At 40.6% G+C, this 23,006-nt stretch overlaps 2 protein-coding genes and 1 non-coding gene across 6 annotated transcripts in view; 1 reads left to right on the top strand and 2 right to left on the bottom strand.

Annotated features, from left to right (window-relative positions):
• LOC140296621 (uncharacterized) overlaps window positions 1-23,006 on the top strand; it is a 581,862-nt gene that overhangs the window by 400,139 nt on the left and 158,717 nt on the right. The window lies entirely within an intron of this gene.
• The window catches only part of LOC140291688 (NLR family CARD domain-containing protein 3-like), a 46,160-nt gene that overhangs the window by 3,238 nt on the left and 19,916 nt on the right, over window positions 1-23,006 (bottom strand). Inside the window, exons 1-12 of one of the 4 annotated variants that reach the window (XM_072379435.1) lie at window positions 15,036-15,118; window positions 12,297-12,366; window positions 12,100-12,198; window positions 11,160-11,267; window positions 10,974-11,075; window positions 9,869-9,939; window positions 9,453-9,527; window positions 8,936-9,220; window positions 7,926-7,994; window positions 5,129-6,923; window positions 2,788-2,961; window positions 1,320-1,481 (exon numbers count right to left, since the gene is read on the bottom strand). In XM_072379435.1, the coding sequence (XP_072235536.1) occupies window positions 1,320-1,481; window positions 2,788-2,961; window positions 5,129-6,923; window positions 7,926-7,994; window positions 8,936-9,220; window positions 9,453-9,527; window positions 9,869-9,939; window positions 10,974-11,075; window positions 11,160-11,227 (2,801 nt within the window). In that variant the 5' untranslated portion in view covers window positions 11,228-11,267; window positions 12,100-12,198; window positions 12,297-12,366; window positions 15,036-15,118. Of the gene's footprint in view, window positions 1-1,319; window positions 1,482-2,787; window positions 2,962-5,128; window positions 6,924-7,925; window positions 7,995-8,181; window positions 8,276-8,935; window positions 9,221-9,452; window positions 9,528-9,868; window positions 9,940-10,973; window positions 11,076-11,159; window positions 11,268-12,099; window positions 12,367-15,035; window positions 15,119-23,006 lie in introns of those variants that run through there. The other 3 variants (XM_072379434.1, XM_072379436.1, XM_072379437.1) reach the window with 3 other exon arrangements.
• On the bottom strand, window positions 22,335-22,406 carry trnad-guc (transfer RNA aspartic acid (anticodon GUC)). The gene has a single exon. It is a non-coding gene; the product is annotated as a tRNA-Asp (tRNA).

The following is a 23,006-nucleotide window of genomic DNA, read 5'->3' as shown; positions in this document are numbered from 1 at the left end:
TGAGTGTCCCACAGCCTTGGCGGTATCAACACCACTATCTGCTCCCTGCAGGACAGAAGGAAATGTCTCATGCATAGACGCAAGCATCCGTCTTCTCTACCCTATAAAAGCCTCCTGAGAACTCTGTATCTTTGAACATTTGCATCACAGCTCCTGTATGTAAATGTTCCCTTGCTGCAGGATAATTAAATGTCCTCTGCTTTTGAATTTCAGACAGTATTCTGAGTATTCTTATTCGTTTTCCAGACATACTGAAAACATGCAGTCATCATGACTCTGAGGAGTCTGGGGAGGAAATATCAGAGAAAAACAGCAACATTTCTGTGGACTGTGTGGAGCTGTTTTTGGAGAGCTTCTAGATTTAGTCTGACAAAAGGCTGTAAAATATCCTTTTTTATGCCATTTTAATATTTGGACTCAGACTTGGGGAGCAGCAAGGACTTGGAGATCCTGATTGTAGTCATCTACAGGCATCTGTTTATAAAAATAACTTAAACATGATATTTTTCCATTGTGTTCAAACATGTCTTCTTCACTTCCAGTAACACTTAGAAGGATTCTGTCTGTTTGGGAAATATATTCAGCTTCTGATTCACTAAAAGATTATGTGGCTTTGTCGCCCGTTAAATGGCAGGAAACCAGAAGCTGCACATCTGTCTAATTCACAAGCGTTTAAAAAAGGGTCAGGGTCATTAGCAAATAACCATACAGATATCATAACTTTGTTCCAGTGCAGTGTGTCCACATTTAAAGGAGGTTTGATGCTCACATTTAGAGTAAAAAACAGCTCTTATTTCTGTAAAGTAGTTTACTTTGGGTATGTGATGGATCTGTGTTTTAGGACAAATCTACAGGAATGGAAAGGATGGACATACTGCATCTCAGTGTGGTCTGCTAGCTGTACTGAAGTAGACAGGAATATGCTGCAGAAAGTGGTCAACACTGCAAAGAGGATCATCAGCCGCCCTCTCCCCTCCATGGACTCCATTTACAGGGTTTTATAAATCTTTGAGCTAAGCTAGGCTAACATGTCTTGGACCCATCTCTGTATCTGATCCAGGGTCAGAGGACCAACAGACACTTCTCACTGTTGTTCCTGCAGATGTTCTCCTTGGAGACCTCCTCCACAAATATCTGCTGTTTCTGTTCAACCAGTGTTTCTGCTGTGAGCAAAGGAAAAAGGCTCCTACATGTGCGATTGTTCATGTAACACTCAGCAGGAAGCAAAAACACAGGGCTGAGTGCAGGACAGAGAACATGTTTCCAGCTCTTCCTCCTCTATCAGACATTGTGTGTGGCTGAAGCAGGCCTCTCCATACCTGAGTTTGTGTGGATCCTTCAGTGCAGCCATCAGCAGCTTCACTCCTGAGTCTCCTGGATGGTTGTAGCTCAGGTCCAGCTCTCTCAGATGGGAGGGGTTGGAGGTCACAGCTAAGGCCAGAAAAGCACAGCCTTCCTCTGTGATCAGACAGCCTGACAGGCTGCAGACACACAAAACAACACAGAAACTCTGAGAGAACTACTCTGAAATTGAAGCTGAATGTCATCAAATGTTTAGATTATTGTGAATATTTCAACATTTCACTCTTCACTGTACTCTCACTGTTTCTCTTCACTCTGCACACCTCAGACTTCCAGTACACCCCAGAGTCCTGTCATCTCCACAGATATTCTGCTGACTCTGCAACTGTATCAGTCAGCACAGTTACGTGCACATTTGAGTGGAGCTTTGCTCGCAGACTGACTGGACCATTTAACTGGAACACCATCCTTGTAACTGTTCACATGCAGAGGAGCAGAATCCAGTTACTGACTGAAGTCTGTCTGATGCTGCAACTCTGTGGGCTGAGTGAGAAACATCTCATAGTTGGATATTTTCCCAACAGAGCACTTTCTCTCAGACTGCAGGTTTACTTGTGGTTCCCAGGGTTTCAAAAAGTAGAATGGGAGGCAGAGCCTTCAGTTATCAGGGCCCTCTCTGTGGTACCAGTTGCCAGCTTGGCTTCAGGAAGAAGACACCCTCTCTACCTTTAAGATTAGGCTTAAAACTTTCCTTTGTGATAAAGCTTATAGTTAGGGATGGCTCAGGTGACCCTGAAACATCCCATAGTTATGCTGCTATAGGCCCAGACTGCTGGGGGACCTCCCATGATGCACCTCTCCTCCCTCTGCTCTCTTTTCTCTCCATGTTCATATGACATTATTGTTGTCATTAACTTGTGTTTCTCTTTCTCAGCAGGTATCTCTGGCCTGGTGTTATGGTGCTTGTTGTCCCCCAGCTGGTCGAGGCAGATGGCTGCCCTTCCTGGTTTTGGTTCTGATGGAGGTTTCTTCCTGTTAAAAGGAAGTTTTTCTCTACACAGTCGCCTCATGCACGCTCAGGACGGGAGATTGGATCAAAGAGACGTTTCAGTGCAATAAACATACAGATATCATAACTTTGTTCCAGTGCAGTGTGTCCACATTTAAAGGAGGTTTGATGTTCACATTTAGAGGAAAAAACAGCTCATGTTTCTGTAAATTAATTTACTTTGGGTATGTAATGGATCTGTGTTTTAGGACAAATCTACAGAAATGGAAAGGAGTTAAAGTAAAAGAGCACTTTGGTATTTCTTTAAACTGTGTGTTATATTTCATTCTCTTCATTATCAGAGTTATTTAAGCCAGATAATAAAAAGGCAGAACAGATCAACCTCTTTCATTGATCAAGATACCTGGAAGCTGTTTTTTCATCCATTTAAGCCAGAATTATATCAGCTCTCAGCTGAAAAGTTCATGAATCCTTACCTGAGTGTTTCCAGTCTGCAGTTTTGACTCTTCAGTCCAACAGAAAGCTGCTTCACGCCTGAATCCTGCAGGTTGTTGTTACTCAGGCCCAGTTCTGTCAGAGTGCAGGACTGGGAGCTGAGAACTGAGGACAGAGCTTCACAGCTTCTCTCTGAGAGGCTACAGCCACTCAGTCTGAGGAGGAAATGAGATGGAAGGAAATAACTTGATCCATTGATCAATCAAACTACATTCATATTTGATTAGTGGAAGAATTCTGTTTCACTGTTTGTTTCAGTTTATTTGTTAATCACATTAAAGTGATGGAAAATGTCTACAAGTGCTGTCTTAGCTCAGTAGATGGAGAAAATAAAAGATGTATCTTCTGCTGTTATTTGGCTCATCCTGTTTTGTTAGTGATGATCTCAGCTCAGCAAAGAACACCATGGGAGCAAAGCATCTTCTCACACTAACAGTCAGCTGTTTTGCCGGCACCACTGTGTTATCTTCATCAGCTCATATGAACAAATGTGGCTGTTAAGGCCCTCGGCCTCTGGAGAACTCACTCAACCTCCCTCCTTCATGCAAAGTCGAGTGTCATCATCCAGCAAGGATTGGCTCTTTTGAGCCTTCTGCCCTAAATTCCTCAGGTGTATCTTGTCTTTTTGATCCCCTTGTTCACTCAATAAAGCTTTAAACTCCAGCATAGTATGTGGAAATACTTCATGTAACTTCACTCTAACCCTAGCTGAAAAGGGCTCTGTAGCTGCAGCCTTTGTCTGTCACTCTGCAGGCTGCCATGCTTTCTGTAGGACTGACACACATTTCTTCCAAGAAATCAATACATAAAGGACAACTTGTTTTTCTCTTACATCGACTCACTTTGAAAAGTTCCCACAGAAAAGTACATTTAAAAGACTTAAACTGCACTTTGGTTATTTATTTATTCATTTGTTAGAGTTTCTCGTGTTCAAAACAGACAAAACAGACAGCAAAACTAAATCTACACTTCAGGATGTTCTGTGATAGAAATATTCTGATCCTTTATGCCCACATAATCATTTCTGCTTCTGTGTAACAGCTTATGTTGACGTATGCATGAGATTAATAGCTGCACTCAGAGGTCACCTACCTTGGCGGTATCAACACCACTATCTGCTCCCTGCAGGACAGAAGGAAATGTCTCATGCATAGACGCAAGCATCCGTCTTCTCTACCCTATAAAAGCCTCCTGAGAACTCTGTATCTTTGAACATTTGCATCACAGCTCCTGTATGTAAATGTTCCCTTTCTGCAGGATAATTAAATGTCCTCTGCTTTTGAATTTCAGACAGTATTCCTGAGTATTCTTGTTCATTTTCCAGACATACTGAAAACATGCAGTCATCATGACTCTGAGGAGTCTGGGGAGGAAATATCAGAGAAAAACAGCAACATTTCTGTGGACTGTGTGGAGCTGTTTTTGGAGAGCTTCTAAATTTAGTCGATAAAATGCTGTAAAATATCCTTTTTTATGCCATTTTAACATTTGGACTCAGACTTGGTGAGCAGTTTGGAGATCCTGATTGTAGTCATCTACAGGCATCTGTTTATAAAAAAAAATCACTTAGACACCTGATTGAAGTCAGGTGACACGACCTGGCTCAAAGGCCACATCAAAAAGGAGGAAGCACACGGTTTTAAGGTTTACAAAACAAGTATTTTATTTATTAAAGTAATCCAAGTCCAAAACTAAACTGAATATGCAACAAAAGAGTAACTGTGAGGAGTGGCAATTAGTTGCAGTGATGTTGTACATGGAAAATGTGCTGTCAGTGTGTTGTATGGTGCAAAACTTCAAAACCAAAAGGTAATGCCAACAGAACCCAATATACGCTGCTGTCCTCAAGGAGCAAGCCTCTCCCAAAGGGACAGGGACAGAGCTTTTAATCACTACCTCACAGAACGACGTTGCACTGAGTTGCACTAATCAGAGCCCAGTGCTCCAGTCAGCTCAGGATCTGAGGGGAGATAAAGAAACATACCCACACAAGGCCCCGAAAGACACCCAAAGGGCCGTGACACGAAGTAACTAACTAATGATATGGGAGCAAATAAACTCCTTTAATTAATCAATGAAACAAATTGACTCTAAAATTGAAAAATAATTGTCACCATGTTCTTCCTCAGAAGAACTGCTGAGTTTCTATTTCCAACAAAGTATCATCTCATATCACTTGTAAGATGATATTTTGTTGTGAACTGACACTGTAGATAAACTAAAGTTAATTTGAAACTGAGTTTAATGCTGATTCTGCTGTTTTTTTCCAGTTAATAAGTATAGAATGTATTTAAAAAGAAATGTATCTATGTTTGTACTCACAGCACTTTGTTGGAGGCTTTGACCACTGGCAGCAGCCTCAGAAGAGCCTCCTCTGAAGCAGAGTATTTCTTCAGGTCAAACACATCCAGATCTTTTCCTGATGACAGTAAGATGAAGACCAGAGCTGACCACTGAGCAGGAGACAGTTTATCTGTGGAGAGACTTCCTGAACTCAGGGACTGTTGGATCTGCTCCACTAGAGAACGATCATTCAGTTCATTCAGACAGTGGAACAGATTGATGCTTCTCTCTGCAGACAGACTCTCACTGATCTTCTTCTTGATGTAATCAACTGTTTCCTGATTGGTCTGTGAGCTACTTCCTGTCTGTGTCAGCAGATCACGTAGGAGACTCTGATTGGTCTGCAGGGAAAGACCCAGGAGGAAGCGGAGGAACAGGTCCAGGTGTCCATTTGGACTCTGTAAGGCCTTGTTCACAGCACTCTGATGGAGATGTTTTACATATGGTTCATTGAACCATTTAGGCCACCAGTGGGTTGTTTGCTGCTCCATCAGGTTGACTCCAGAGTTGATGAAGGTCAGATGGACATGAAGAGCAGCCATAAACTCCTGAACACTCAGATGGATGAAGCAGAACACCTTCTCCTGGTACAGCCCTCTCTCCTCTTTAAATATCTGTGTGAACACTCCTGAGTACACTGAGGCTGCTGAGATATCGATGCCACACTCTGTCAGGTCTGATTCATAGAAGATCAGGTTTCCTTTTTGCAGCTGCTCAAAAGCCAGTTTTCCCAGAGACTCAATCATCTTCCTGCTCTCTGGACTCCAGTGTGGATCTGTCTCAGCTCCTCCATCATACTTGACCTTCTTCACTTTGGCCTGAACCACCAGGAAGTGGATGTACATCTCAGTCAGGGTCTTGGGCAGCTCTCCTCCCTCTCTGGTTTTCAACACATCCTCCAGAACTGTAGCAGTGATCCAGCAGAAGACTGGGATGTGGCACATGATGTGGAGGGTTCGTGATGTCTGGATGTGGGAGATGGTCCTGCTGGCCTGCTCCTCATCTCTGAATCTCTTTCTGAAGTACTCCTCCTTCTGTGGGTCAGTGAACCCTCTGACCTCTGTCACCATGTCAACACAGTCAGGAGGGATTTGATTGGCTGCTGCAGGTCGTGTGGTTATCCAGAGGCGAGCAGAGGGAAGCAGTTTCCCCCTGATGAGGTTTGTCAGCAGCACATCCACTGAGGTGGACTCTGTAACATCAGTCAGGGGCTCCTTGTTGTGGAAGTCCAGAGGAAGTCGACACTCATCCAGACCGTCAAAGATGAACACAACCTGGAACTCTTCAAAGCTGCAGATTCCTGCTTCTTTGGTTTCAGTAAAGAAGTGATGAACAAGTTCCACCAAGCTGAACTTTTTCTCTTTCAGCACATTCAGCTCTCTGAAAGTGAATGGAAACATGAACTGGATGTCCTGGTTGGCTTTGCCTTCAGCCCAGTCCAGAGTGAACTTCTGTGTTAAGACTGTTTTCCCAATGCCAGCCACTCCTTTTGTCATCACTGTTCTGATTGGTTCAACTCTTCCAGGTGGGAGTTTAAAGATGTCTTCTTGTCTGATGGTTGTTTCTGCTCTGCCTGCTTTCCTGGATGCTGTTTCAATCTGTCTGACCTCATGTTCATCATTGACCTCTCCAGTCCCTCCCTCTGTGATGTAGAGCTCTGTGTAGATCTGATTCAGAAGGGTTGGGTTTCCTGCTTTAGAAATCCCCTCAAACACACACTGGAACTTCTTCTTCAGAGCAGATTTAAGTTTAGGCTGACACCTGTGAAGAGCCTCTGAAAGACAGAAAAACACATACAATTATTTTTCTGTCATTAAGCAGTTTATCGTGTCAAAAATAAGTCATCAAACTCCATGTAAGGAGTTCATGTGTTTTGTGACTGTAATGTGCCTCTTTCAAATGTTTGTCTTATTTATCTGGTTCTGGTTCTGCCAGAGGTTTCTTCCTGTTAAAAGGGAGTCGTTCCTTTCCACAGTTGCCACAGGCACGCTCAGGACGGGAGATTGGACTGAAGACAACTTTCGGTGCAATCTGTTGGTTTCCTTAGCTAGGATATTAATTTTTTGAATTAGCTCTATATGAATTAATTGGATTATGATTACAATGAATTGAATTCCAATTGGCTTGAATTGGACTATATTACTTAAGTGCCTTGAGATGACAATTGTTGTAATCTGGCGCTATATAAATAAAATTGAATTGAATTGAATTGAATTGAATTTACTGCAAATGAAGCTGCTGTTTCATCATTTCAGATTAATCTCATAATGTTTTATCAGTTCGGGGAATGAAAGAATGTGTTTATTCTTCACTGATATTACACAAATTAAATCTTAATGTTCAAGTTCATATAGAATCATTCAAACGCCCTGTAGGTGGGAACAATTAAAAGAAAGTGAACTCTGTGGAAACAACGATAAAATGTGTACATCACCTTCATTTATCACATGATACCACAAGTTACAAGTGAGTTAAAGTGAAATCTGAAGCTTTGACCCATACAGTGAGAGCATCTGAAAGTGCTGTTTGCTTCCATCTGTGGCCTTAGATGGAAGAGTCACTGCAGAACACACAATGTTTCTGAGAGGCCATCTTGTGTTGAATCATTTCTGTCCTGTTCACACTTTTCTCTGACAGGAATATAGTTCAAGTGATTCCATTCCATTTCAACAGTGGTCATGCCATATCTGCACAAATAACACAGAGCAGAGGCTCTTCCTCTATTGTAACTCATCAGATTGGCTTCTTGTTTTTCTGAGTTGCCGACATCACATACCTGTTGATGCTGATGAAGCTGATGTAGCTGCTCCAGCCGACAGGTCCAACACATTCTGTGATGCTTGTCCTGTTGGAGGAAAGTTAATCTGAAATCAATCATAAAGAATTCCTCCTCACATAACAACTGTGTGGAATCAACGAGCCGCAAAGTTTGAACTTTCAAAGTAAAGCTTTTAGTGTTTGATACATGCTGTAAAACATCGTCTGTGTGCTCCACACATACTTTTTAATACTTTGTTCTTCCTCTGACTAACCTTTATTCATCTTGATCTTGTTTAAAATGTAACATGTTCAATGGTATACATCTCAACCATCACATCCACTGTATCCAGTCTTTCTGCTTTCTCCAGACGATACTTTCTGATGGCTTCAAATACATCCAGTAACTCAGGATTCTGAAGGTACCAGTGGAAATGTTTTAGCTCCTGTTCTCCCAAATCCTCCATGGTTTCCAGCAGGATCTGAATTGGTGTTGGTTTAAGTCTGTAAAAATGACACTGCTCCCCTACTAATGGCCTTCTCAGACGTCATAAGACAATCCCACCACTTCACTCTGTAACCCATTCACTTCAACGGCTTGCATTGTGCAATTATGGTTTGTCACTGTGAAAAGTGCAAGTCAAGGCAAAACTGGAGGACAAGCTGGTTGTGTGGGTGAATTATTAGCAAAGATCCCTCCTGCACCCACAGAATCACTGTCAGTGCAGGGGTGCAACATGAATGGGAACATGACAGATTAACCCTCCTTATTGACTGCATATAGCCTACAACACATACCAACCAATAGCTTCCTGCCTGCCAACAACAAAATAATGTGTCTATTATGCTCTGTACTTTGCCTCCAGTGTGCTGAACTCAGGCTAAGCACATGTCACACTTGGTCTTAAAGGACCCTCATGGATGTCAGCTCTTTAAGAGAAGTTTCAATTATTAGTCCAAAAGACTAATCTTGTCAATACAACTGAATATAAAGATATAAGCCCTTATTACAGAAATATGTGGCTTTACCTTCTTGTGCTGATGGGCCAGATAACAAACGCAGCTGAGAGGAAAGTGTACGATCTAATTTTTGAAGATGTTCCATCATCTTCCTGCAGGCTTCCTCTCCTTTTCTTCTTACATCATCGATGAGTCTTCGTGCCTTATCTGCTCTGGTCTGGTTCTCCTCGATTATTGCTTCTTTCTCCAAATCACTGAAGACACCATCTGCTAAGAGGGCATCAAGCAGCTGCTTGAGGATTTCTGCTGGGACCCTCGTCACAAACTCCATTCGTATTCTTTTGAGTTCGCTCTCTGCAAGATGTCATAGACATGAATCTCACATAAACTTTGGTCTTTTCAGTAAATTCTTGAAATGTAAAAAATAATTAATCATGAATACTTCAGGGGTTCATGTACATTTTGAAAGCTGACACAGTAAAGTGCTGGATAATTGGAAGCAGGAGCCCAGAGAGACAGTCAGTGATGAATGATGTCATGAACATAGCTTTCATCATGCTTTTGTTGATAAGGGGATATCATATACCTGTGAGGCTGAGGGAAGAGGAGCTCGGTCTGTGTGGAAGATTTCCCAAGAAGTGTTTCTTCCTAATACCACACACTCAAACCAAGTGAGCAAATGGGACCAGAGTGTTAATGTAAACAATATGATCATGATATAAAAGGCTGAACATCAAAGTATTCCAAAAATTGGGGTAAATTTGGTTGGATTTGGTTTTATGAACCTTCCAGACTCTCAGAGTCATAGCTGTTGTCCATGTTTCAGAACAAAGATATCTTGATCAGAAATGGTTTGTTCTATATTCAACCAGATTAACAGTTACTGCTAACTGAAGGCTTAAGGACCCACAAAGAAACAAGCAGGGCTGTGATTTGGTCAGTTTGAGCATCATGTGTCTCTGCCTCACTGATGTCTCCATGCAGAACCTGTTGGACTCCTACCTGCTGAAGGTGGTGGAGCTGCCTGGGTTGGAGGGCCCTCCAGGTGCTCCACAAGTGTCTCCATCTTTGCTCTAAAGAAAAAAAAGGTCTCTATAATGCAACAAAAACTAAAAAAACTGATGCAAAACTAAATTACTAAGTATGTAACAAGAGTGTGTGAAGAAGTTTTCAAATATTTCACCATGAAGCCAATCTGAGTATAAATAGGCCTATAGGCCTATAAATAACACACCAAACTTAGTAAATTAATCCTAAATAATGATAAAATAACGTCAATAGTTTTAAGTCGAGACAACTGAACAACAACAGAGCAGGACAACAACAACAGGCCCTCCCTCCCTGCTAGTCTGGAGTCAGTCAGTCAGTCCAATGGCAGGACAGACTATTGTCTGTGACATATGTGACATATTCATTTTATATAAGCAAACTTTCATGAAGCAAACACTAAAGCTGAGTTTGTAATGAACAAATCCTAGCCAGGTACATAACATTTATCCGAAGCTAGCTAGCAGGACAAATAAACAAACAAAATGTTACTCCTCCAGCTGTCCTGCCCACATCACCAACACATGCCTTAACTTTATCCTTAGAGCGTTTTTCTTCCTCCATTTTCTTTTTCTCCTGCTTTTCCACTAATATAACTTATTTTTGATGCCATTACGACGTTTGTCTTGTTTACTTTTCTCGCTAACAGGAATGATGGGTAGATCAATCATTCCCCTCATACTTGTCGACGGCCGGCGACACCACTCAATGTGTGACAGTGCTGTCCAACAAATGTGACCTAATACTGCCACAAAAATACCAGCAACAGTTCCACTTTGCAGTTTATTTTATTTATGTCCTACATTTGTTTTTTATTAATATAAGCGATGTAATAAATACATGAGATAGGTACAATAAATACAGGACATTTTAATTCTCCTCAGATGAGACTGAACATGCAGAGGTTTGTGGAAAACATCCAACACACACCGCTTCACATATGAACATAGAAATGGATGTGAAACAGAGCTGAGCTCACATTAAACACATGTTGGAATAAAAACTGTTCAAACTGACTCTGCTACATTTTACTCTGTTACAACATTTACACTCAGCTCACCTCTGAAAGGATGGATGTTGGTCTGATTTGAAGTCACCCTCGCGACCCATTGACAGATCGCTCTTCATGGACACACAGCTTGGTTCAGGTTCTGGTTGGTTCCTGTGAATAAAGGTGGTTTGGTGATGTGAGTGCTGAGCTCTGACATGGAGAAGAGTCATGGACAGTTAGAGATGCTCATCTCACCTCTGAGCTTTGCTCTGGCTCTCATGTTCTCCACACAGAGTGGTTTTAGTGTCCTCACACTGATCCATGCTGCTGAATTCACATCAGCTCACACACACTTTCTACCATCTGCAGAGGGAACACAAATCATTCATCTGCACATCAACTCCAATCCTCCTCTCCATCATTTGGGCTGTAAAAAGAGCAGCTGCTGTACCTCCATCAGTCCGGCATGGAGCTACCACCCAGCACACTCATGATGATGATGGACCATTACGTACATTTACTGACATGAAACAGGACGGAGATCAGCTGATTTAATGTCTGAACCAGAAACTGACTAATATACTGTTAATAATAGAACATTCTACCATGGGAAGGTTCCATCTTTGTCTGCAGGTTCCATCTTATGTTTAAAAGTACAAATAAAATGTCCCTGATAAAAACTTGAATGAAACTTTTTAACTTTTAGTTGAATTCAACAAACAAAAAGAAACAAAAATGAAGGATTATTACTCCCATACAAAGGAAAAATCTGAATAAAACATCACAAACTGACCCATAAAGTAGACAGAACATCTGAATCTACTTAATTTCATCATTAGACAATATTAGTGGATTATATGTTCCATCAGAGCTGCACACAGCTTCATAACTGACTACAGTCAGACACATTTAACTGACAGTCATGTTATTTTATTCTGAAAGGTGACACAGGAAGCAGCAGGAAGCTGCTGTGTCTGACTGTAATGGAGGAGCTGATGGTTTCATTCTATGAAGATCAGTTCTTCATGTAGAAAACAAACATCATCAGCTGATCATCGTGTTGTTTGATTCCAGTTCATCAATAATCTGATAATCATGCAGATTTGTCTTAAAACTCAAAAGTGATCAAAGTTTGTTCTGAAATAAGAAGTGAACATGTTCCCCAAACATTACAGAGCAAAAACAAACAGCTTACAGGTTACAGGAAACCGTTCTGTTGTCATCAGAGAGTCAAAGCAGATGAGGCTGGAATGCAGCATCAATCAGGTCCGGCCTCTCCCAGAACATAATATCACTGTGTGTAAAGTCATCCTCAGCTCAACTCATTTTTCCAGCCCATGAATTTGATTAACTGAGGACTTAAAATTGAAAACGTTCCTAATCCAGGTTTACCTTCAGCTGAACAGCAGCAACAAGTCTCTGAAGGTCACAATAAGTTTCTGTGATGCCTTAACAAGCGTTTCTGTGAAGAGATGCAGAGCAATAAAAGATTCACTGATCTCCTCTGAAAAGGAAGAAATGTAAAGTTGAAACATGAAAATTGTTGAGGAAAGCTAAAGTTCTTTAAGTAGAGTAAATGTAGCTTATTGCTTCCAACACATGAAGTTACAGAACCAGACAAACACTCAGAAACTGAGCCAGATGCTGTGCTAACAGCCAGAATTCAGCACACTGCGGGTTGGGCTTACAGTGGATGCTCTTTGCTCAGGTAAAAGCTACAAATCCTAGAAAAGCTCAGATAAAGTTCTGCAGTGACTGTATCTGCCAATCAACAAGCCAGTGCTGTTCTGAAATATGATTCTTTGCTAAGTCTGACCCTCTTTGGTCTGTAGTTAACCTATTACAGCACTGTCAGATGCATTCAGCTGGACTTCTGCTCAGTGGGTGTTATAGGGGGATAAATCCTTCACAAAGACTTCCCACAATCTTAGAATCTGTTAAAAATTAACTTTCCATCTGCTTTTTTAAACTTACAGTGGACAGGCGTGTAGAAATGGACTGAAACGTGGTTTTAGAGACCATTTTTACAGTGGATGCCTAAAGATCGTCCCTGAAGGTTAGTATGCAGGGTTCCTGCTCAGAAAAGAGCCAAAATCAGAAACAAATGATCTAAAATCCAAAGCAGCTCGATGTTGGTTTCATGTCCTCTGCTGCAGAAAGACTGTGGACATAAAACTCTGAAACTAAACTCATTGCTAATCCTTCAGGTTTACTGAGAAAACACAAAGCCAGGTTCTCCAAATCCTTCCCATCTTTTCAAGAATTTAAAACTGAAACCAACTCCTTAAAAATATGTGTATATCTATATGATAAATATTAGGAAATGGGATCTTAATGCCAATATTGTGTAAGAACTTGTGAAAGAAATATTATTTATTGTCTAATTCTTTTCATTATGAATGAAATACATGCATGTAACAGTCCCTTGTGTTGTAGAATCTGTCAGCTAATCTATAAATGATCATATTTATGATTTTGTGCCTGTTTTCAATACTTTGCATTGTTAATGATATTTTTTATTGTAACATTTGTTTTAATTACACCATGATCACTAATATGTTACATTATCTATATTGTATTTTTATTATTTATTTCAGTAAAATGTGTTTCATTATCAATGTGTTTAACTGATGACAGGGTGTGACTTTGTTGCAATCTTTTTTTTGGGGGGGGGTGTGAGGAGAGCCACAGCAAGATCAGATCGTGCCAACCAACAACGGCACTTCCGGTGGCAACATGAGTTGCCACAGCCGTCGCTTTGACAGCGGGGTGAAATTGGTTTTATACTCGACATTCGCCTATTTTTCCCAAGTTGTAACTATAATTGTGTAGTTCCACACCTTTTATTATCAAGGAAAGCTTTTAATTTTCTTTCAAAAAGGTTTTAATGAATTTGAATTCATTCGAATTCAAGGCTTTTATTTTGTAATAACTCTTGTTTTTATAGATATCAACACCAAACCACTTCTGATGTGTTCATGAACTCATTGCGTAGTTCCCACATCCTTTATTTTTATTATTTATTTTTCAGGCCCCCGAGCGACACCGGCAAGCGATCTTCCAAACGCCACATTTCCCATTCGGAGGGGATTTAATATTAATATTTCATATTAATATCAAGAACAAATCAGAAGTGGCTTGGTGTTGATATGTCGAAAAACCAGTAAGTTATTAAAAATAGAATAAAATATGCACCCTGAGTACATATTCTACCTAAAAGGGTTTTTTCTGGAAACTAAATGACTGTGAAAGCTTTATAGTGAGTTCACAAACACATCAGAAGTGGTTTGGTGTTCATTGCATGAATCTCTAGTGAGAAAAAAAAGACGTTGCACTTTTTTGACGGTCTCTAAGCGCTCAGGCTGAATTAGGGCACTGAGAAGGATATTCAGCGGTTACTCTGAACTTTCGCCAGACTTCGTTACAGTTGGTAAAGCCTGTGAAATGTTACTATTAGCTTTATGTACAAAATAATACCACCCTGAGGGTAATTGGTGCGGTTTTCGTGATGCAATTACAGTTACTGCGCCGGAAAATGGGCGAATGTCGAATATAAAACCAATTTCACCCCACCCGCAGCCTGCTGCCGCTGTCTGTGGAAAGCTGATTAGCCGCAAACGGGTTATCAGTATAGTTCTTAACTGGCACACTGTGGCGGTTCAGGTTGCCACCGGAAAGGCTGTTTTTAACTGTCACTACCTCGATTTGAGCTGCTGCTGTCTCAGCTCAGGCCGCTTTCAGAGGCTCAGACAGCGGGAGAGCAGAGACTCATCTCCGCCTCAGGAACAGGCTGATTCAGGCAGGAAGAAATGCCGTCGATCGTCAGAAATGGGAGCTATATCGACTCCGTGTTTAAGCCTTGACCCTCATTCTAGTCTGCTGCCAGATATTGTTCTCACACAGTAACACAAAAAGGCGGACATGTTCTACACGGCGCTGGTCCCACAGTTACAGTTTCACAGTTACAGTTTCACAGTTACAGTTTCACAGTTACAGTTTCACAGTTACAGTTTCACAGAGACAGCAGTGAATCAACAGAAAGGACGATGCGGCAGATTGTGTTTGTTTCTACTTGAACTAAGCTGCCAACAGCAGATATTATAGTCAAACATTAAAAATAGTTTCCGTTACCTTCAGACGGAGAATTTCACGGAGCAAATAATCTGCGTCACAAAAAGATGGAGGTTTAGTGGAAAGTGAAACTAAACTCTGAAAGACACACCCAGAGAGGCGTTTTGCCGGAAATGAACATCCTAACCAGTTCAGTTTAAAGTTTAACTCTGTTTAACTATGGAGGGGAAATGTTAACATCTGGATGACTTTACACAGCTGTGAAACTGTTCAACTGTAAAACATGTTTCTAGAAAAAGTTTCCCGTTAGACCAACTTTCCATTTCCATCTCTTTATTGTTCTGTCTCTTCATGTTAATCTCTCAATGTCAATTCCTCGAATTAATGAAAAAAGTATAAAAGCACAGTTAGTATTAAAAATGAGGGCTTACCTCCAGCTTTATTATTCTATCAAAATAATATCAAGAAACTTAGTGTCTCTCAACCTATTTCTGCCTTTTTCTTCCTCAAATATTAATTTACAAAAACCCCAGCACCTTTAAGTTTTTTTTTGTCTGTTTCAACACTTCAATCTTGTGCTTCTTGTTCACAAACTTAATAACAACTGCAGGCTTGGATTTGTTATCCTTTCATGCAAGAGTGTTTGATATTTGCTGATTTTCAAGATGAATGTTCTGACTTGTAAGGAATTGAACCACTTGTTCATTTATATCCTCCACTCACTCTGATAGCTGCTTAATACTGTGTCTTCTGAGCTGGCTGGTTTGGTGGTTCAATATCAACAACAAAACAAATGTAATGAAGTTTTAAAAATGCAGCAAAAGAGATGGGAATAAATGGAGATCTGTCATTATGAACTACAGGACAGTTGAGATTAGCTGTTTGCATGAAGATAAAATAGATTTTAAAGGTGTTGCATCTAACATTCAGAAACAGTTGGTGTAGCTCTAGAGCACCAGAGCCTCTGACCAAAAGAAAAACTAATATAAACTTATTTACTTCAGCAGCTCATAAGGCACTTTATCTCGAGAGTGGCTGACTCTGGTCTTATCTCGCTCTTTGCTAGAGGCCTTTTAGGCCAAAGGATGTGAGCTCTTAGGATTACTTTAAGGAGGTGGAAACCTGGTTCAAATATAGAAATAACTTCTTTGTATGGTATTGATTTAAATGTGTCCTCTCAGTAGCTTTTTAAAGTTTTGTCAGTAATACTGAGCGGGACTCTGCATTGATAGAGATTTGTCTCCCTCTGTTGGTGAATAGAGAAACTGCATGATGTCAGTTTAATGAACACAGAAGCGTTCAACTATAGGAGGAAGTGAAACTCTTCCAGTGGTTCCTGCAGAATCCTGACTTACTGGATGGTTTCCAGCCACGAAAAAGCACCGTCTGCAGAAGACGAGCAGAACGGACACAGTGGACCTGATGCTGGAGATGTACTGAACACTACAGATGCAATGGTTGGGACAAAGATGGTTGGAGAGAATCAATCAATCATTCAATCAGACTTTATTTATATCGCACTTTTCATACAAGATAAAATGTAGCACAAAGTGCTTTACAAGATAAAAGCAAATAAAACAAAATGAAACCCAAGGCCATATTATACACCAACATACATATGCACACACATACACACACACACACACACACACATATATATATATATATATATATATATATATATGTATATATATATATATATATATGTATATATATACACACACATACACACGCCACATATACTGGAACAAAGGTAACTGAAGTGCTGTAGTCAGCGAGTTGCAGTGAGGAAACACCAGAGACTGGGTAAAACCAGATAAAGGATGGAGCTAAAAATAAGTAACACAAATAAATAAATAAATAGAAGACTAAAAACATTTAAAAAATAAAATAAGAAATAATAAAATAAGAAATAAATAAATAAACATAGAAATGAAAAGTTGTTAATAAAATTTAAAAAAAAAAGATAAATTCAAACCAGAATAAAAAATTTGCACTATCACAAAGACATCAACAACTAAAATTCTACAATAAATACGCTAAATACACAAACAGACAGAAAATTAAAGCATATGGCTAAAAGGATAGGATATAATAAAACTATGAATGAATTAACCAAAAGCCAGGCTAAAAAGGTGGGTCTTAAGCTTGCTTTTAAAAATGTCCACACTTGCAGCTGCTCTCAGGTCTTCAGGAAGGCTGTTCCACAGGCGTGACACAGAGGAGTGAAGGTCAGATGTGGAAAGAAGAGCACCTCCAAGTCTGCTATCTGATACTGATATCAGTGAAAATGGGCTTCTTCTTCTACTGTTTGATGATGTGCTCAGTAATTTCAGTGATACATCCCTCAGCTTCTGTCTTGGTTGGGTTGGGTTTACTTTCTCTCACAGCCTGCTGTGTTTTACACTGACTGATTTCATCTGAGTTATGAAGCAAAAACAGGAAACTATGAAAAGATGTGAAAAACATCTGGATATAACTGATGTGTGTGTGTCCCGTTACTTTAGAAAGCCTAAACTGATAAAGGTTAATATGGTGACAATGTGTTCTGATAGTGTTGTATGAGTTTTATAAACTCTGAGGTGTCAAACAGAAGCTGTGAACATTACAAGTGTCACTGCTGCCATTCCTCCAGAACCAATTCTGCTACACAAGCTTCAGGAGCCAATATGAACTTTGTCCGTCTCTGACGTCATATATAATGACCAATGGGAGAGCAGCTGAGAGTCTGGAACAAGCCCCGCCCCCTCACTGTCTGCTAAATGAAGCAAGCCGTCCCCTCCATTATTGGACACACGCTTCGACTCCTGTCCGTCGCTGAAGAACTCAGTAGCTTAGTCCAGCGAGTATTGTTCTGCAACTGGGAAAAATGTCTTCTGTGGCAGCCGTGGAGTCGTTACGCTGAGCTGCTCCGGAACAGCTTGCAGTATGGGCAGGTCGACAGCGGAGTCAGGGCCACAGGACAAGACTGGTGGGACAGGCTTCCGCCAGCCGCCGGACAGGTTGAAGCTCATGATGGAGCCTGTCTGGCTGACAGGACACGTTCAGACGCCACTGGACATTCTTGTAGCAGGTCGCTGGAACAAGTTATCAGTTTGTTTCAACCCTTTACTAATGAAACTACCTCAATGCTTAAAGTGCTGTTTCCTAAATACACACACCACGAACTTCCTTTTCTTCAGAGGTGACACTTTTCATTGCATGACTTTTGAATCAGTACAGTGTGTCCATGGAAAGCTGCTTTAACATTTACTGTATGAACTGCTTCATATAAATACCTCCAATGTAATTCCTTATGGTCAAAATTACAGTCGTACTAATCTGAACCGCAGATGCAGTTTTCCACAACAACATTCCTTATACTATGGAGGCCTGGAGATGATCCTGCACAAGCTGGGCATCCTCGGAATGAGGAGTCCCAGCTGCAGCACAGACCTGGGATTGTTCTTTTTCCAACAGGTTGGTGGGTTCTTCATAACTTTGGTCACTGCTAAAAGTAATGGTATACGTGTAGAAATCCTCAGGCAAATTGTGGTCGACCATCAGGAGCAAGTAGATGGTGTTCTGGTTTGACTCATTTTGTCTTTGTCTTTAAGTACTTGTCAAAATGGCTTTTTAAGATAGTAAGTAAGCGTTGTTTTTAAGTGCTTGTCAAAATTACTATTTAAGATAATAATAGTAATTAAGCGTTGTTCTTTGAGGCGATGTGAAAAACGTTTGCTGTGACTTTTAAATCTGCTTCAAAAACTGGACGTGTTTCTTCAGATAAACTCCTGACGAACTGTGAAAAAGGGGTTAAAACATCTGGCTTATAGAAAGTTTGGGTCCTTTGACACATTTGCATTGTGATGTCAAACAAAATCAGAGATGACATCAATTGTGATGTCACCATCAGTGATGACATCACAACTTTGTGATAAGAGTAAGAAAGAGCAACGGCGCTCTGTTCTCAGTCACCATCTTGTGTGCTGTTTTGCTCTCTTGTTCAGTTTCATGATGACATTTTTAAACTTTTTTTCTGTGAAATCTCAAAATATTATTGTCCAGGTCGGTTTTAAGGCATTAATTGTATGTTCTGGTACTCACGACTGCTTTCTTCATGCCTCCACTGGAAAGTTGGACCTTATTCTGTGATGATCTGCAGGATTGAAGGCTTCTGTTCTGTCTCTCTTCTGGTCTGTGGTTCCAACCACAGATTCTGGATGGAACTGAAGTCCAGATTCCAGAATGTTGATTTGTGTTCTCTGTTAATCTCTCGACGACTTCAGCTGAATACTTCGTGTCACTGTCACGTGGGTCCGTGTATTTGACGGCCAACCGATTTATCATTTTATTTTCAAAAACAAAAAATTAGCTGTTATTTGTGTTCCGACAGCATGTTTCAAGATGAAAACTTGGAATTGGAAAAAATTGGAAAATTTTGATTTTCAATATTTAATTACGGTCTGTGGCTTTTTTGGTTGTGACTCGGAAGCGATGCCATTCCCACACATTACGCACCCACACAGCACATCAATAGAAAGTTGCTCAATCCTGTTGGGCAGGGGCTATATATACATATATATATATATATAGTTGAAACCCTAAGAGAGCAGGACGTTACATGGCTCTCACACGCATATTGTTCCACATTGAGAAAGAAAAAGTCCAACATCTGGACACATCCATTTGAACACAGCGTCTCTAAAATCCTGTCCTGTATTTGCAAGAATCCATAATAGTTTGAACTGATGCATTTCATCAGTATCAACTGAATCAACCAGGAGGTGGAGGAGGCCATACACCAATCTTTGAAACTGCAGCTGTTTTATATCGCTGCACCTGGGTTTAGAATCACACTTGGCTCTGGTATATTTAGAACTTGGAGTTCTGGAAAGGAAGTTCAAATGTTGGAGGGCAGGTGTTCACATGAGGGACATCAGACATTTTAGGACACTACTGAGGCACTTATCAACCACCCTGGGATCATGCTAGTTCAGATGTTTTGCTTCTCTCCATGAGGACAGATTAAGGGGAACTTAGATTCAGAAGATATGGCTCCAGATGATCGTTTGATTTTCAGCAGCTTTAGAAACATCTGCACTGCTGACCAAAGAAAAAACAAAACAACGATCACACACAGTGAGAAAAGGCTTAAGCTGTTACTGCCAGCTGAAATGACACCAAAGCGTCCGGAGTGGCGCTGCTGGGACGGGAATTTTGACACTCGAGGACAAGAATGGAGAGCATGAACGGAGCATTATGCACTGTCACTTCCTGTCTAAGCTACAGTAAGTGTATTGTGTACAGTAACAACAACATTCATTTTGACAATCCTAAAAGATTCTGTTGTGCATTTCTTGTTTTATTCTAAAATATAGTGTTTCATTCACTGATGTGCACTGACGTGTGTCGGTGAGGCATTTTCATCACATATGCTGTGACGTATTAGAACCGAGGTTATAACCTGGAGTCCTTCAGACCAAACCTCTGTCACTCCCTTCACATCCCAGGTGAGACATTAGGGGCCCACAGTGACACCCATCCCGGGGGCTTCACTGTGTGGTGGTTGTAGGCCGTTGTGAGTGTGTGTGTGCATGCGTGTGTAAGTGTTTGTGAATTTGTGAGCGCATGTTATTATACGTGCATGAACGTGTTTACCTGCACGTGCATCTGCTACAAATACTGAACTGTAACACTGATATTTAGCAGCTCCTCAGTTACAGACAAAAGAGGAAACACAGAATGTTCCACATGTGGAAGCTGCTGTGTTGTGTCTCTTTCGGGTTTTATATGGCTATAAAATGACGTGAGGATTGACACTCAAATCTTTCAGCTGTGTGGCGCCATCTGGTGATGGAATGCAATATAACACAGAACCTCTGATCAATGAATGGATTGCACTGATATAGCCCTTCTCTTGTCTTGCTGACCACTCAGAGCTTCACAGTGAGCCTCATTCACATTCTCACACACAGTCCCACAGAAAATCACCGGGCTTCCTAATGATGGACAGCTGCTCCTACTGAACCCAAACCTCATCTAATCCCTCTGCTGTGATGCTTTACTGAGCCCACTGTACCCTGGACTCTTCAACATCAAAAGTCCATCTACTGTTGATTTATAAAAGATATCATTAAGATCTGTAAGGAAAGAAGGAAAATCGTGCTCACTGATAACTTTCCAGTGGATGTATGTGTGTGTAAGATAAAGGTGATAAAGGTGTAAAGTTAGGGTTAAATGATGAATGTAAAGCTGTTGGTGGATGGAGGCTGGAGTTGTTTGCTGTCAGTTGGTAAAAGCTGCTGGTGGATTTGTTTGCAGGCAGATGGTGGAGACAAAAGTTGTTACTGATTTAAAAAGAAAAAAAAATAAGTTATTTATCAAAACTTAAATGTCGGAAATAATTTCCAGATTTGATCATATTTAACCATTGAACTCACATTTGTGTCAGACAGATTATTTGCTATCAAATAGATTTCTTAGATATTTTTTAGATGCTTTGGTTCATGTAAATGTCATAAAGGGAAGGATGCACTCCAGTCCCAGAAGACACATCAACATTCAGAAGCCCGTCTTCACTGATTAAAATGTTCCCGAAGCTTTAATTGTAAAGAACATTCATCTGAAAGAGTTGCATCTTGTGATAGAAACAGATGGCAGCAGGTCATCAACCACCTTGTGGTAGATCTGTAGGAGCTCCTCCACTGAGTGGTTGAGAATCTTCAGAGGGCCGTCGTCCTGCAGCAGAGACCTGGAGGGCTGCAGGCCACAAATGACACTGCCCACTGACACTTAATGAACAACATACTTTTATATTCCTACTCAGCAAAATGTAGAAAAGTTTTAATGTGACCACTTTGATTTTGTCCATTACATCAGATTTCCTGTGGCCACCACCAGGACAATCAGCAGAAATGCTTTGAGTGAACAGCCTTCCCCAGTGATGCAGATAAACGGGGATTACAGAGCCGTGCCTGTATTCAGATTGAATTCATAGCACATACTAGTTCATAAAGTACAAAGGAGACCAAGAGGACAATGAAAATACAAGTGAATGGTGCAGGAAAGAACCCACCCAGACAATTCGGACCCCATTATTGAAAATGCACATTTTCAGGTCATTTTACCTACAACAATCACAAGAAGTTGAGAATAGCGATAAAAATATTTTCATTCAACCCAATAAAAGATGTAGAATGTCCAGAAATCTCATGTCCAGAAATCCAGTTACTTTCTCAAGCTGTTCCTGTGATTCTGAACTCTCTCAAACATGATGCATAATTGTGGAATGATGTTTACGTTTTGTCAGGCATCAGCAAAGAAGTGGGGAGCAAATATTTCCAGACTTCAATCATTTAGTTGTAAAAATACTTTCTTCTCCCCGTCGGGGAATCGAACCCCGGTCTCCCGCGTGACAGGCGGGGATACTCACCACTATACTAACGAGGAGATGACGTAATTCAGAAATTCTTCATCTCTTTCGCTGACAGACAAAGTCAAGCTGTGAGCAAAGTCACATTTATAAAGTGCAAACAGAGGTTATGTGTTATAAATTCAGCATATTATTAATTCAAAAATAATTAAATAAATTAAAAAGTACCAAACAAAGCTGTTATTCAGCCATGAACAGCTATGACTTAACAGTATCATATCACTTGTATATCTTTGATTTTGTTGGACTTTTAAGCTTTGTGTCTTAAAATATTCCATAGCTGAGTGCTTCTGTACAGCTCAGAGGAACATAGAGATTCATACCAGATATAAGTGTCTCCCCAACCTGCTGCCAGAGCTCTGCTTTTACAGCTTAGTTGGCGTTGTGTTTTTCAGTGATGTCATAAAGAGCTCGTCTCTCTGAATCATGGTTATCAGCAGGTCCTCAGTTTATTCACTCCAGATGGGCAAGTTTCTGTTAAACTCTTGCTTGTGTGGAGAGATGCGTGATGCAAGAAGTCAGACATTTTGCTTCAGGGAGACATAAATAGTGAGAGAGCAACACTACTGTCTTGATGTGTTATCAGTGGTGCAACGAATGCTGGATCATATCTCTGG

This window comes from Leuresthes tenuis, unplaced genomic scaffold, assembly GCF_036924035.1.
Source record: "Leuresthes tenuis unplaced genomic scaffold, fLeuTen1.0.hap1 SCAF_1, whole genome shotgun sequence".
In the NCBI taxonomy this organism is placed as follows: domain Eukaryota; kingdom Metazoa; phylum Chordata; class Actinopteri; order Atheriniformes; family Atherinopsidae; genus Leuresthes; species Leuresthes tenuis.
Note: the sequence above shows the minus strand (reverse complement) of the source record. Positions and strands in the feature narration are given on the sequence as shown.